Below are 14,876 nucleotides of genomic sequence, written 5' to 3' on the forward strand. Positions count from 1 at the left end.
AGGAGGTTTGCGTACAAACGGAATTTTGTACCCCTCTCTGAGCAACCGAACAGACTCTTGGTCTGCGCCCCTCTTCTCCCAGGCCTGCCAGAAGCTCTTCAATCTGGCTCCTACCGCTGTCTGAGGCTGTGGGCAGTCAGACTCTGCCACGTGAGGACTTGGCTCCTCTCTTCTTACCTCTCTTTCCCTCGGCACGAGTGCTTCCCCTGCTGGGAGCTCTGCCACGAAAGGGCGGGATAAATCTGGATGCCGGAGTCTCGATCCTGGGTCTTATAGCAACCTAGAGGAACTTCTCCTCACCCTATCTCTCTCTAGCTTACGAGAATACTTGTCATATTCAAGCCAATCGAATTCCGAAAGGCCCACGCACTCCTCACACCAATCTCCTAATTGACAGGTTTTACCCCGACAATTAGAACACACAGTATGTGGGTCGAGAGAGGCCTTTGGAAGACGCCTATTGCAATCCCTAGCATTACACTTACGAAATCTAGGAATTTGAGAAGGGTCAGCCATTTTGAAAAAGTCAAAGAAAGTCCAAAAAACAATCCAAAGTCATCAACAATTAAATCTGTCCAAAAAAGAGTTCAAGAGTTTAAGTTGAAGATAAAAAACCTGCACTGCGAAAGCTCAAACCAAAATGAAGTACTTCACCAAGTCTGTTGAAAAACTCCAGGCTAACAGCGAGTAATGGTACGTCTTGTCGATCAGACCGACAGAGAAGAATTGAGGCTTGTTTACATGCATATGCGGTATCTGGCCGATAGTTGGCGCTGGTGGGCACACCCGCAACCTTCATAGCGATCGCTCGCGAGTTTTTGTGTGTTTTCTGTCGAGCCGCCGGAGCAGCAGCTATTATATATTCACCGGCTAAGTTAAATATTTAAAACTAAATTGTTTTACACTTTATACCATAAAAGTGAAACCATGTCATAGATAGACTATATGCAAGAAAAGTTCACTAGTGAATTTTCTCTATTTTTAGTAAAAAAAATTTTGATGAAGGAAAAACTTAATTTTGGGGAGGTGGTGGGTGGTCTCCAGGGACTTTAGCAATACAATTCATGGTTATCTCAGTTATTTGGTTGTATTACAACAGTTTTATAACCTAAGTAACCATGTATTGTTCTGAGGTTTTTTTTTTTGTGATGAGATAGCGAATGGAAATAGTTTACCACTTTAACAATCACCTACATGGTTATATAGGTTATAAAACCATTGTAAAATAGCTGAATAACTAAAAGATCAATGTAGTTGACTGCAAAAGTCCATTGTGACCACTCAGCACTTTAACCCAAAAAATCTATAATGAACAAGCGGCAAAGTCAACTCAAGTAACACAAGCCATCTTACCAACTTTCTGATTCGGTGTGTTTCAGTCTCTGGAGTAAAATCAAAAGACATTGGGTGAGGTTTCCCACCAAAGGAAATGATACCACGTGAGTCACCAGCATTAGCCACGAACAACTTGCCATGGATAAAAAGTGCAACACACGCTGTGCAGCCACCTGATAACTGATACTTGAGCCTGTCTTCAGCAATCACATTGTCCTGTTAATATATTAAAAACCAAAATAATTCTGCAGTCTCAATATCCATTGACATTAAATAAAATAATTGTGCTATACTTATTTTTGGATAAAGAGTGTCTCAGAACAATTCGTGACAAGCAAATGACACTAAAAGTTATGAGGTAATTAACATGATATAATTAATAGGGACCACTCAAAATATCCAAACAATATTTTAAAAATTTCCAAAAGTCTTTCATCTTGTACCCGGATGAAATTGTACAATTGGCAATAAGGATGTCCTGCATCAAGATATTAATGGGACAGCATTTGCATTTCATGGCTATAGCAACTCTTTCTCATTCACTCGCAATATCATGAAAATAAATTATTACTTAAATCATGATCATATATTTCAAGATAATCTGAATTTCTTTGTCAAGAAGTGGTACATCCATTACTCATACTCCCCATCTGCCAAAATGCTCCTTCTAATGCCCCTGTCACAGCAGTTTCAATGGTAACCTCTCTGTCCGAGGCCCAAAGAGGACCTTGCTGCTTTGCACCTTTATCTTCATTAGGATCTGGGAGAAGTATATCTATTACATCACAGAGTTTCTCCTGAAAGAGATAAAAACAAACTGTAACTATCAAGATCATTGGATTTTAATATTCAATTGTGACCAAAATTATGATATACAGTAATGTACATATCTCGGCTAATTCTTTTACAAATCAAAGACTTTCACCATGGAAAAAAAAAACAACGTATTAATGGTAAGGTCAAAGGGGTCATACACTCAAAGTCCATAAACTAAAACAAAACCACTTAAGTGTAATCATAATTCACATCCACATCAAAAACAAGACTTTATGACAAATTTGATAGAGGAAGTTTTATTTAGTAATACACACAAGCTCTAGTTTCTACTAAAGGAAGAATAAAATCATTATCTTTGTTTGCAAGAGTACAAAATTTTAAAATGGTCCTTAGAGGTTGCTATTGCCTAACTTGATAAATATTTATGGCTTCAAAAACTTCCAGGACATGAGAAAAGACAATCAAAATACTGTACATGTTTTTTTAAATATAAATTTTTTTCAATACAAGCCCCTTACTTTAACACAGCCTATTTCATGTACTGTATAGTAAAACTACCTTATCCACTGATTTGACAATCCACAAGATATTGAATAAATGTGAACTTACATGAATGAAGTGATGAAGCTGGTTGGAAGCTGATATGGCTGCACCCCATCCAGCATGTCCATCAAACACACCAAATATGTAATATGTTAATGACACAGAAGTTTGTGAGCTCCTATGAATAGATAAGGAGTGACTTGTTGATGATTCATAAGCCTGGCTAGGAGTTGTCTCTCCAAGAGGTTGTTGACTTATACAAAATGGTTCAACATTTGCATTAGTTTTATTTTGCTCTTCATTTCTACCATTACTAAAACTATCATTACTAGCTGAACCAGCACTAGTCTGGTTATAATCTTCTTTCAGCTCCGTCGCAGGACTTGCGGACAACGATGCGGACTGCGGTTGCAGCCTTACAGTTTTTATGGCTTGGGTTTCTTCAGAATGACCGTTCATCACAGTTCCAGGTTTGCTGGAGTTTTGTTCCTGGGATGCACTACTGGACTGGGACCCACTACTTTCCAGCTTCATAGGCCGTGTGATGAGACCTACGTGCACCACAGCTTGATCCTCATTCCTTTTGGACTTCCCAGCATTAATGGTCCTAAATAAACCAACAAAAATTACTTATTTACACTAACTTAATTACCATAATAAATAGAAAACACAGTAACAATTTTACATTAACCATTTCATTTTATTGCTCTATCATTTCATCTGACTCTTAGACTGACAAATTTCAATTGCAAAGCAAATTGAATATCAAATGTGAAATCTAAAGAGAATTTTAAAAAGATACTTACTCGGCATATCCAGTTTTCCATGGTAATCTGGATATGTCACGTGGACATATGATAGGTCGAATAGCATGATCTGCCGATACTTGAATTTCATCCTCGGTGCTCAATTGAAGGAAATGTGGACGAGTGTATGGAAACCTTGCTGTCTGAAAGTTGTGTATATAAAAAAAACACACTCTAAATTTGAGCTATACAGCATTCAAAAATTTGTAAAATGTTAACATAACATAACACCAGTAAATTATAATATAACAATAATGTACTGAATAAAGCACAGTTCTTTCTATTTCATAAAGTTAACTAAAATGTTGTGCTTAAGAAACAATGGCAAGTTTTAGAAGGATTTTGGTTAAAGAGATTGTAGCCTAAATGTTATATGCCTAACCCAGCGTTTCTCAACCGGGGGCCCGGGGCCCCCCAAGGGGCCCCCGGGCCTTCGACCGGTGGGGCCACGAGCGGACACCGAAAAATGCAATTCAGAATGCAGAAGCTTGGAGTGTATAATTAAGGTGCCGAGACTCCGGTCATAGGGGAAGAGTTTTTTTTTTAAACAATTTGCCTGATTTTTTTACACAGTGTTTAGTTCCTGGAGCGGTGAAAAAAATTCATCACCGCTCGTAACCGTTCACCATCGTTAAACAGAAGTTGGCCCCCGTTAAGGCAACGCCGTATATGCTCGGCCACCGCTGATGGTCCTTCCTACCGCTCCGAAAGTTTTGAGCTGCACAAAATATTGCGAGTGGTGAAGAGCGGTCAATTTTCCGCTCCGGCAAAGTTCACCACCGCTACAACAACGTCCAGTCAAAGTGTGGCACAGCTAGACGCAAGTTCGTGGACGCTTGGGTCCGCTAGGCCAACGCAGAAATCTCACACTGTCTGTTGTGCGCATGCGCTATCACTCCCGTGGTGCTGGCACGCTCCTTGGCGCCAGTATCCCACTGGACTGGACAGAGGAAAGAAAAGTGCGTGTTCTCATGGCATATTGGTTTTCCGTATATTTCGTTAAGTTTTTGAGATCAAATATTTTTACACTAATTATACATGTTCACTTTACATTTATATTGTCATATGACCGTAGTGGCCTTGACGGGCATGGGTTGAGGCGTGCATGGGTGGTGTAGGGTTGATACCTACACCACCCATGCAGGCCTCAGTGTACCACGAGTGCACCACAGCAAGTAAAATCGTAACAAGTTAATTTCGTGCTACGATTTTTATTTTTGTTTTGTTTTGAAAGAGCACTTTTTAAACCAAATTTTTTACCGTGTTATTGTTGTTGTTGTTTTTCAGATGTCGAAGGTTCGAAAATGGACAGACAGCTACGTCAAGTTTGGATTCACGAAGGTCATTCGAGATGGCGTGGACTGCGCGCAATGTCTGCACTGCTCAGTGGTGATGGCAAATGCATCACTACGTCCTTCCAAACTTTCAAACCATCGCGACAAGGTGCATCCCCAAAGGAAAGATGATAATATTGATGCTCTGTCTACGAAACGAGCACGGTACGACCGTGAAGCGACACTTCCAAAATTTGGATTCCGGCCAGAAGAAAAACCTGCTCTTCAATCCAGCTACGAAGTGGCATACCGAATTGTGAAGTGCAAGAAGCCGCACACTATTGCTGAGGAACTTATCAAGCCATGTACAGAGAAAATGGTGGAACTGATGATCGGACCAGAGGCAAAAAAGAAAATCCAGCAAGTTTCGCTCTCTAATGACACGATCCGCCGACGGATTGATGACATGGCCGCTGATGTGTGCCGTCAAGTTGGCTGTGAAATCAAGCAAAGCACGCTCCAGGCTAGCCTTCAACTTGATGAGTCTACCGACACCGCTCTGGAGAGCCAGTTGATCGCCTTCGCTCGCTACGAGAAAGAAAGAAAGATGAAGGAAGAGTTCTTATTCTGCAATACCCTGCCAACCACAACGACAGCAAAAGATGTCAAAGCCATCGTGGACTCTTTTTGAAGTGAATAGACTCAGCTAGCAGAATTTCAAGCACATTTGTACTGATGGTGCCCCAGCGATGATTGGCGTTAAAGGAGGGTTCGTCACGCTTGTGAAGAATGAATGGCCCCACGTGACGTTTTCCCACTGTTCACTACACCGATATGCTCTTGCGTCAAAAACTCTACCTCCGCGTTTGTTGGAAGTCATGGACGTTGCGGTCAAAGTGATCAACTTCATTCGTGCGAAGGCCAAAAATCATCGGCTCTTCCAACTTCTGGCCAACGAAATGGGAGCGCAACATGTGGGACTTCTGTTTTACACCAAAGTTCGTTGGCTATCGAGGGGGAAATGCCTCTCTCGGTTGTATGAACTCCGATTGGAGACAGAAATTTTCCTGCGAGAGAACGAAAACAACCTCCATGTCCACTTCGACAATGAAGAGTTCGTCATGATGCTCGCCTACCTGGCCGATATATTCGGCCGACTCAACGAAATGAACCAGTCTTTGCTAGGCCATGATGTGACAGTCAGTGACGTTCAAGACAAGCTTGCCGGACTGTCTGCTCGAATGGGAGTCTGGCAGGCACGAATCGAGGCCGGATCCACAGCCTCGTTTCCTTTCTTGGACGAGCATCTGCAGACGCAGAGGATTGAACTTCCCATCGGCATCAAAGATTGCATCATTGGACATCTCGACATTCTCTCCGCTGAGTTCAAATCTTATTTCGACGATGCTCCATTGGATGTTCCATGGCACAGAGACCCATTCAACACCGAAATTGAACCTACCGAAGACGAAGCAGAGGAGCTCGCAGAGTTGAAGGTTTCAAAAGCAATGAAGCTGGCCTTCAGTAACAGAGAAGACCTCTCCAGCTTCTGGTTGTCTGTTCAGGATGCATATCCACTACTCAGCAAGAAGGCATCCGAAAAGCACGTTCAATTCGCCACAATATACCTTTGCGAATCTGGATTTTCTGACCTGGCGACCATTAAAACGAAGTCCAGAAACCGTCTTGATGTTGGGAACGATATTCGCCTTGCTGTGTCCAAGACGGAGCCGGACATAAGAGGCCTCGTCACACGAGCCCAACAGCAAGTGTCTCATTGATTATATTGTTCAGCAAAAATTTTTACTTTGATTTATAATTTTAGTGACTGAATAAACAACATAAAACAAAATCTGCATTTTTTTTATTGAAGGGCAGGGGGCCACGAGTGTTAGCCACTCGGTGAGGGGGGCCATGGGCTATCAAAGGTTGAGAAACGCTGGCCTAACCTGTGCTGAGTCTTCAACTACTGGTTTATAATAAGAATTGAAGGATGGATTAGTTTAAAAAATATCATGATATATAACCCTAACAGCACTAGTAAATCACCCTTCTACTGTGAAAATCTAAACTAAATGGTTATCTATTGCAGACATTTTGGACTCTTCTCGTACAAATACCAATCTTTGGCCAACAGAGTACGAACATTGGCATCATCTCGTCTACCAACACCATTAAGTTGTTTGAGTGAACTCTGGCATCAAGACATCAGAAAATAAGATCATGTGATAACACCTCAAGTAAAGAAGTTAATGTAAACCAAAATGCAATAATCTTCAAGGTTCCATAAAGCTTTTTCATGGTTTCATCAAAAATCTACCCTCTTGTAATACACATACACAAAGAATGGGGACCTCCTCCCAAATTTGTTTTCTTATTAGATATCACATGAAAATTAAGGAACACAATGCAGAGATTATTGTAACTGATTCACAATACTCAAAAATACAGCAAAGGAAGATAATTGGTTTGTACATTGCATGAAAATTATACTAAAAGACAATAAAATGTATTTAGTGAGTGCACAAAGATACTGGCTTTTTGGACATGCAGTCAAAAGGCAAAGGGTAGCTTACCTTTTCTCTTAGGCTGTTTTGAAGAGCCTGGGCAGTTCTGACAACACCGGCAGTGCTTGGCAAACCTGCAGTCACCCCGGGTGCAAGACTTCCAAGAGACCCTTCCCCAGGATCAAAACTTCCAACCACATTATAAAGGGCAGTTTTGAATCTGCTCAACATGAGTTCCTCCTAGCTACGTTACTCCTGCTATGACAGTGGACTTGTCAAATAAGTTCTTCTGAAAACCTAAAGCAACGTAACATGGGTCTGCCCTTGCATTGGATCATCTAATGCCGAGTTTTTTCCAACAGTTACATTGATAGTAAACAAAACTCTTCAGTCAACCTCTCATGCTGTTCTGATGTACACGTCTTGATTAAACCTCCAGCCTGAAAAGAAAATTGAAAATCATGATTATATATTGTACAGGTATTTGCTTATACTGTAATGAAACTGTACTTAAATTTTATGCCCATAATACACAACATCACTGCATTGCACAGTACAATAATGAATAATATAATTGAGTACATCATAATTTTATACCAGCATTCCTTTCTCGTCTAAAAGCCTATCGGGTAAGTGCAGTGTTATATACATACTGTATAGGTATTTGTAGGATAACATTAAACTGTTGTATAACAAAATTACTATACTATACTGTACTTAACAGTGCTGTAGTAATAAAATAACGCCCTCAGTATATCTATAATAATGGTAATAATAGCACAGTCATACAGAAAAATAGATCCCAATAACATACTGCATCATTAAACTCTCATTGCTAATGCTGTAATATTTTTCATAACTTTCTTATTTGCAAACAAAATTATGCCCTTTTATCAAATGAAGCTCTATATATACAGTATATGATAAAGTGATATCATAAGATATGCTCAAACCGACCCAAATGTAATGAACTATGAAGATTCTTGTCAATTTTATAACAAGGCTTTTCGATTAGTTGAAAGGAATCTCTCACTTCAGGAAGGAACTGGGAAGACCGACTGCCCACCCAACACCTGCTAACTTATGAACTTCGACACTAACTGCATCATATCGTACAGTATAAAGACATTACTAATAAAAATAATCGACAGAAACTTACAGTCTATTAAATTTCTTATTCCTGATCTAGATATTATTCTTTGGCACTGTCGTTCATTATGCATGTTGCATGAGATTTTCTTAAAATTCTGACCATCCTTTACATTTTGATCCTGCACAATTCCATCCTGTTCGTAATACTAGGCAGGCAGTTAATTCTAATAGCCAGGTCTTCTCCATCATGAGGCTCAGTACTACACAGTATTCTAGAAGTTTTATACCAGCTGTGACCAAGCTGTGGAATGATCTTCCAAATCGGGTAGTTGAATCAGTAGAAGTTCAGGAAGTTCAAAGTTGCACCAAATGCTTTTATATTGAACAGGCTGACATAAGTCTTTTTATAGTTTATATATGACATCTGTTTTGATGTTACTGTTTGTAGAATGATTTGTATTGTTAATTTGTTCTCATCATTTATTTATTTCCTTGTTTCCTTTCCTCACTGGGCTATTTTTCCCTGTTGGAGCCTTTGGACTTATAGCATCTTGCTTTTCCAACTAGGGTTGTAGCTTGGCTAGTAATAATAATAATAACGCAGGTCAATATATTTATGCAACATTTGATAACGTAAAACGCATGATTGAAAATATTGTAATATGTAATAAATTACTGTATAGTATATAAATACTCTCTCAAAAAGAAATTCAAGTACTGTACAGTAATGGAATTTAACTGTTTTTAGTACAGTATATCATAAGTTTGAGCAGGTTTCTTTAAAAACAAATATTTCATGCTATAAAATAATTAGGTTAAAACATATAATATTTCTAATAATCTGATATCTCTTTTATTAGCTAACATAAAATTGTGTACTCTTGTCTTTAAAGATACACATATCTTTAAAAGGTGAGATAAAATTAGATATGCTCCCCTCTATGTACTCATACCCTAACCTGACCATTCACAGGTTTTCTATTTGCAAATTTGATTACAGTAGAGTACAGAGTGTATACAAAGTACAGACAGTAATATCTCAGGTTAGCTTTGAATAAGAACATACAATTTTGAACTGGATTACGAGTGTTGTACTGACTGGGCACTATAATATAATTACAATACAATATATTTACTTAAATAATTCACTAATAGAAAGAGAGGTATAAAGGTATACCTGCTTTTAAACATGTACTGTCTCTATGAGGTTTCATCTCGCATTGAAGGGTGTTACGACTCATGGAATCTCTACAGATACCATAGCTCATGATTTGTGATATTAAAATGTAATTGTTATCAAAATTTACACTATACAGAAAAAATACTGCATTTCTTGTACTGATCAATGTTCTTGGCTTATTGAGTTACAGGTACTATGAAAGAGAAATTCTGATGAAATATTTCATATACGCATTCTGCATAGCCACATGAAGCTCCATGAATTTTTTTCAGGATTTTGCATTTTTTGCCCAATACCCCCATATATTAGCTTACCTCTTAAGAAAGAGGATTTTGCATATTTAGGAGAAAATATTTCTTTGTTAACTCAGAGAATGAGCATGTATACTCAGCTAAATGACAATAAAGTGCTAAAATTATGACCACTATGGTGATAGTGTTGAGATTTTAACAATATATTTATAATACAGTACATACAATAGATGTGAATACACATTACTGTATATCAGAACATGTTTACCATAAAGAGAAATTTGCAAAGAAGAACATTAGGTTATAGAGCAGAAACAAAGACCCTTACAACTGATTAGACAAAAGATTAGATAACTATAAACTGATAAAAATAATGGCTTAGGAACTAATGTTCACTGTTCGGTCAAAAACATATCTGTTCACTGGTGCAAGAAAATAGATTATAATTACATTTTGTAATATTAATAGAAACATCAAAGAATAAATATACTGTAGTCAATACAGTACATACTGATTAAACAATTTAAAATAAATCTAAAACATTAAAGGGGTTTTCCATTCCATGTTATATTTATCAATAAAACAACTTATCTTGAAAATTTTGACAGCTAGGAGATATACTGCAAATCAGACCTACTCCACTTTGCTTACTAAATTAATTACAGATGTCGGCTATCCATGGAATGTCTGGATTCTATCCCTATTCATGTTGATCAAAACTACACTTAAGAGGTTGTTCTGACCTACAGTAAGCTGTAACCTTTACTTAAGAAAGGACAGGCTAGCAAACTCACTACCGTACTCTGAAAGTATCACTTTCTGGTAAATGTCAAATTCATAAAGGGGTACTAAACTCTGTACAAGTACTATTAATTACTAAAAGGAAACTATGTCAGATTTTGTTTCTATGAAGAGAAGCGTTACTGTAAATGGTTATTCAATGGTTCACATTAAGATCAGCTTTCAGACTCAACCAGATATGCTTCCCAGGAAGAATTGAAAGTTTTAAAAGTAATTTGTATCTTTCCAAAACATACAAATCTGAGACCTTCAATAGGAGTATGACTTTCAGCAAAGCTGGAACACCCAGTTAAACTCTTAACATGGTAATAGTAGTAGTAGTAGTAGCTGGAGGGTGGCATTTAAGCCACTGAGAAGCTCTAACATGTCTAGCCTCACTAGAGGGTGACTGTATACTCCCAGGTGTGTGAAAGAAATGAAGGAGACCTTATACATAAAGACGTATAAAGCTGACGAGACGAACGTGCATGCGTAGAGCTATCCTCTGAAGAGGTTTCTTCCCACTATGGGACAACTATCGGCTCTCACTCCTTCCGTATTAGTGAGACCCAAGCTGTAATCAGTGTGAAGACTTGCAAGAACACCTGAAAAGCAGTGCACAGTTTAAAATACAGGGGCTTGAATTGGTGCAACTCTCAATTAAGGAAGAAGTAGAGGTACTTAAGAGACAGCTGATGAGTGAGTATGGTACAGTACTTGGAAGTACAGTACACATTTTTCAGATTCATTATAAGCATGAAGTATCCTTCTCTGGTGAAATCAATACAGTTCATATTGTTTCCATCCTGAACATGCTTCCGTTCAATGATCGATCTCCAGGCCAAAGATGACTTTATCAGGAAAAGTAAACAGTAGAAGCCTGGACAATCAATTTATTTTGTCAACTGACATTCTCAATTTAGGCCAGAGAATATTCTACCATAGACAGTATAATCTTCATTAATATACATTGCATTCATGTTGCAAATTATGCTAAATATAAATCAACAATATTAAGCAGATTATCATGTAGGCTAACTTTTATGGAACTGTTTTATGAAATGAGCTAGGATTATTCTGTAAGGATGGGTCACTAATAATCATAATAACAAAAACTATAATAACTAGAATACGAAAAACAATAAAAAAAACTGCTAGAAACAATATAGGTCTGCTAGAAACAATATAGGTCTATGCCCATAATCCAAAATCCATAAACTGGATGCACGATAGAAAAATATACAATATATAGAGAACATGACTTGGCTATCTGTTGTCAAACCGAATGGGCCAACGACTTCAATTAACTTTATTTTTTGAAGGCTTCAGTATTTGGTACAGTTTCTGATCAACAGAAAGTATAATCATCATAGGCTACTTCTAAATTTGTCTTTGTTTTTTAATCAAAAATAAACAGGACAATGTCAATCGGTAATTACCATTATCCCGTACGTAAAAAGTACACCGCATCAAACGCAGGCATTTGCAGAGTCACCGACGTGATCAAGAGCACCTGATTTATAGGAGCCACTCTAGAGCAAGGCTCAACTCCTTACATATAGAAGGTCTAAGGGCAAGTCGCACTACGTAAGTAGGCAAGGATGCGGCTCCTTGGATAGGTTAGGCGGGTAACTTTATGTTATGTAGTGTCCTTGTTTTGCTTTTTTTTATATTTTAAGGTCAAAAATTCATAAAATGCAGACTTACCGCAATTATTTGCATCAGAATAGTTCAAGGTACCAATAAAGAGATCCAAGAAAAATTTTTTTTTCTCTTCATTAGGAATATTTTGCTACCGTAATCGTTTATTATTATTGCTGGGTAAGCTACAACCCTAGTTGGAAAAGTAAGATGCTATAAGCCAAAGGGCTCCAACAGAGAAAAATAGCCTAGTGTGGAAAGGAAATAAAGTATATGAGAAGTAATCAACAATTAAAATATTCTAAAAACAGTAATAACACTAAAATAATCTTTCATTTATTTACCAATAAAACGACCATAAAGCTTTTGGGTTTGATCGAGGGTCGGGAGAGGTGAAGCCCTTTTTTATAAAGTAGAGTAATTATTTGGTAAAACTATTATATATTTTTACTTATTTTGGCAGATATTCTGTGACTGGTGGATGAGGTACTTCAGCATTCAATTGGAGGTGCTATAAAATGCTTTTGGTTAGAGAAGTTATTGTTAACGATGCTGTGGCCCTTTGTGTTCAAGGAGTTGGACGTCCATAAAAATGTCCAACAGAGCCAACTGGAGTCTGGTGATTTTGGTGTTTATTCAGTTAGTGCCTTCATCGTGTACGGTTGGACAGGTAAGGTCAGAAACTGTCGAGCCGTTTTTTTCTTGACAGCAACCTTTGATTTGTCCTGCTTAATTTGGGACAAAAATGTTTCCTATTTTAGGTCATTGGTTAAGGATTTGTGTGTGCTTTTGACAGGTGAATTCAACCCCATTTGGGATTTATAGTTTATAAGATTAATTTATGAAGGCTAAAGAATATATTAAGGGTTTAAAGGTCCAAAATAGGCATTTAGGAACTCCATATATATAAAGCAAGGGCCTGACCTAACCTGGGCTCTATGATGGGCAGAGGTTAACGGGCCAAATCGAACATAAATGGTCTACTGAAGGATATGTTGAAGGCTATCTCATTTAATGTCCTAATTAATATTCTAATCTTTTATACTCAAACTGAAATGTTTTTAAAGCGGTAAATATATGATTACTTGATTTTGGCACTGATCATATGTATGTATATGGTCAGTCTCTAGGGCATTGTCCTGCTTGATAGGGCAATGTCACTATCCCTTGCCTCTGCCATTCATGAACGGTGTATATGGTGCAACCAGAGCACCACCCACATCCAAATAACAAAGGAACGAGACAAAACACCAATAAAGATAAATGACCAGCGTTTACCGGAAAGAAATCCCTGACAATACCTTTATTCCGATGCACTGAGAAGTTGTCTAGTCATTAATCGCCAGCCAAAAAGCGTAGTCACTAAACAGTAATCCCTCAAGGAATATGTATGACGTGTTAGACAAGTACCTCTTATAAACGTCTACGAATTTCACACCTTACCAATATAAATAGCCGTCGCCCTTCATGTCAGTCGTGCTCTTCCCGTCTTCATAGTCACTTCAGGACACATTAAAATGAGGCTTTCCTTATCATTGTGGTAAAACTGGGGATAACAACAATTCAGGAAAATCTGTTCTTCACTAGAGTCAAAGTTTATGATGGTTCGGTCGCTTATGATACTGATACGTAACACCTCCCCAACTGACACTTCATCAAAGAAAATGGGTTTACTGGTATCAATTTTCTGGGTGACTTGTCTAATTTTCAATAAGTTCCTTTCACTTATATCTTATATAAGAATAATACTATCAGTCTATAATTTACCCAACGTTTTTAAATATACGGCCCTGTGACCTTCCTAACTGACACTCCATCAAAGAAAATGGATTTACAGTTATCAGGAGTTTTATGGGGCACTTGTCTAGAATTAAATGTGTTTTCATTGAAATTTTACAGTATAAGAATAAAACAATTGATCTATAACTCACCCGATGTTTTCAGATATACGGCTTAGAGACTAAATAACAAACTAGAACTAGATTAGAAACCCTGAAGATATTAAGGCTTTCAAAAAGCTAAATTGGTTACTTATCTAAAATGGAGCAAGTGCTTTTCATTGAAATTTTATCATTTAAGAAAACTATAATTCACCCAGTGGCCCCCAACTGACACTTCATAAAATATATGGATTTACAGTTATCAAGAATTTTATGGGTGACTTGTCTAGAATTGAGTAAGTGCTTTTCATTGAAACTTTAAAGTATAAAAATAAAACAATGGGTCTATAATTTACCAGATGTTTTCAAATATACGGCCCCCGAAACTATATAATAAGCTAGAACTAGATATTCGCCAGTCAAGATATTAAGGCTTTCAAAAAGCTAAATGGGTTACTTAACTAAAATGGAATAAGTACTTTTCATTTAAATTTTATTATATAAGAAACTATCATTCTATAATTTATCCAATGCTTCCAAATATGCGGCCTCAAGACTATATAAAAAGCTCCAAATATATATATGAAAAACTGAATATATCAAGGGTTTCAATAAAGCGGCATGGGTTACTAATCTAAAATAGTTTGGAGTAAGTGATTTTCATTGAAATTTATCGGAAAATTATCAATCTATAATTAATCCAATGCTTCCAAATACACGGCCCAAAAATTATATGAGGCTTCAATTATATATTCGAGAGACTGGAAATTTTAAGACGTACTAAGGGCTGCAAATGGGTTACTTACCTGA

At 37.5% G+C, this 14,876-nt stretch overlaps 1 protein-coding gene across 1 annotated transcript in view; it reads right to left on the minus strand.

The window, feature by feature from the left end:
• Positions 1-13,816, minus strand: part of LOC137644088 (protein phosphatase 1H) — a 58,322-nt gene extending 44,506 nt beyond the window's left edge. The window contains exons 1-6 of the mRNA XM_068377034.1: positions 13,630-13,816; positions 7,312-7,682; positions 3,462-3,604; positions 2,722-3,262; positions 1,982-2,132; positions 1,354-1,550 (exon numbers count right to left, since the gene is read on the minus strand). Of these exons, the coding sequence (XP_068233135.1) occupies positions 1,354-1,550; positions 1,982-2,132; positions 2,722-3,262; positions 3,462-3,604; positions 7,312-7,473 (1,194 nt within the window). The 5' untranslated portion in view covers positions 7,474-7,682; positions 13,630-13,816. The remainder of the gene's footprint in view (positions 1-1,353; positions 1,551-1,981; positions 2,133-2,721; positions 3,263-3,461; positions 3,605-7,311; positions 7,683-13,629) is intronic.
• Between the last annotated feature and the right edge of the window lie 1,060 nt (positions 13,817-14,876).

Source organism: Palaemon carinicauda, chromosome 7 (assembly GCF_036898095.1).
Source record: "Palaemon carinicauda isolate YSFRI2023 chromosome 7, ASM3689809v2, whole genome shotgun sequence".
Classification (NCBI taxonomy): domain Eukaryota; kingdom Metazoa; phylum Arthropoda; class Malacostraca; order Decapoda; family Palaemonidae; genus Palaemon; species Palaemon carinicauda.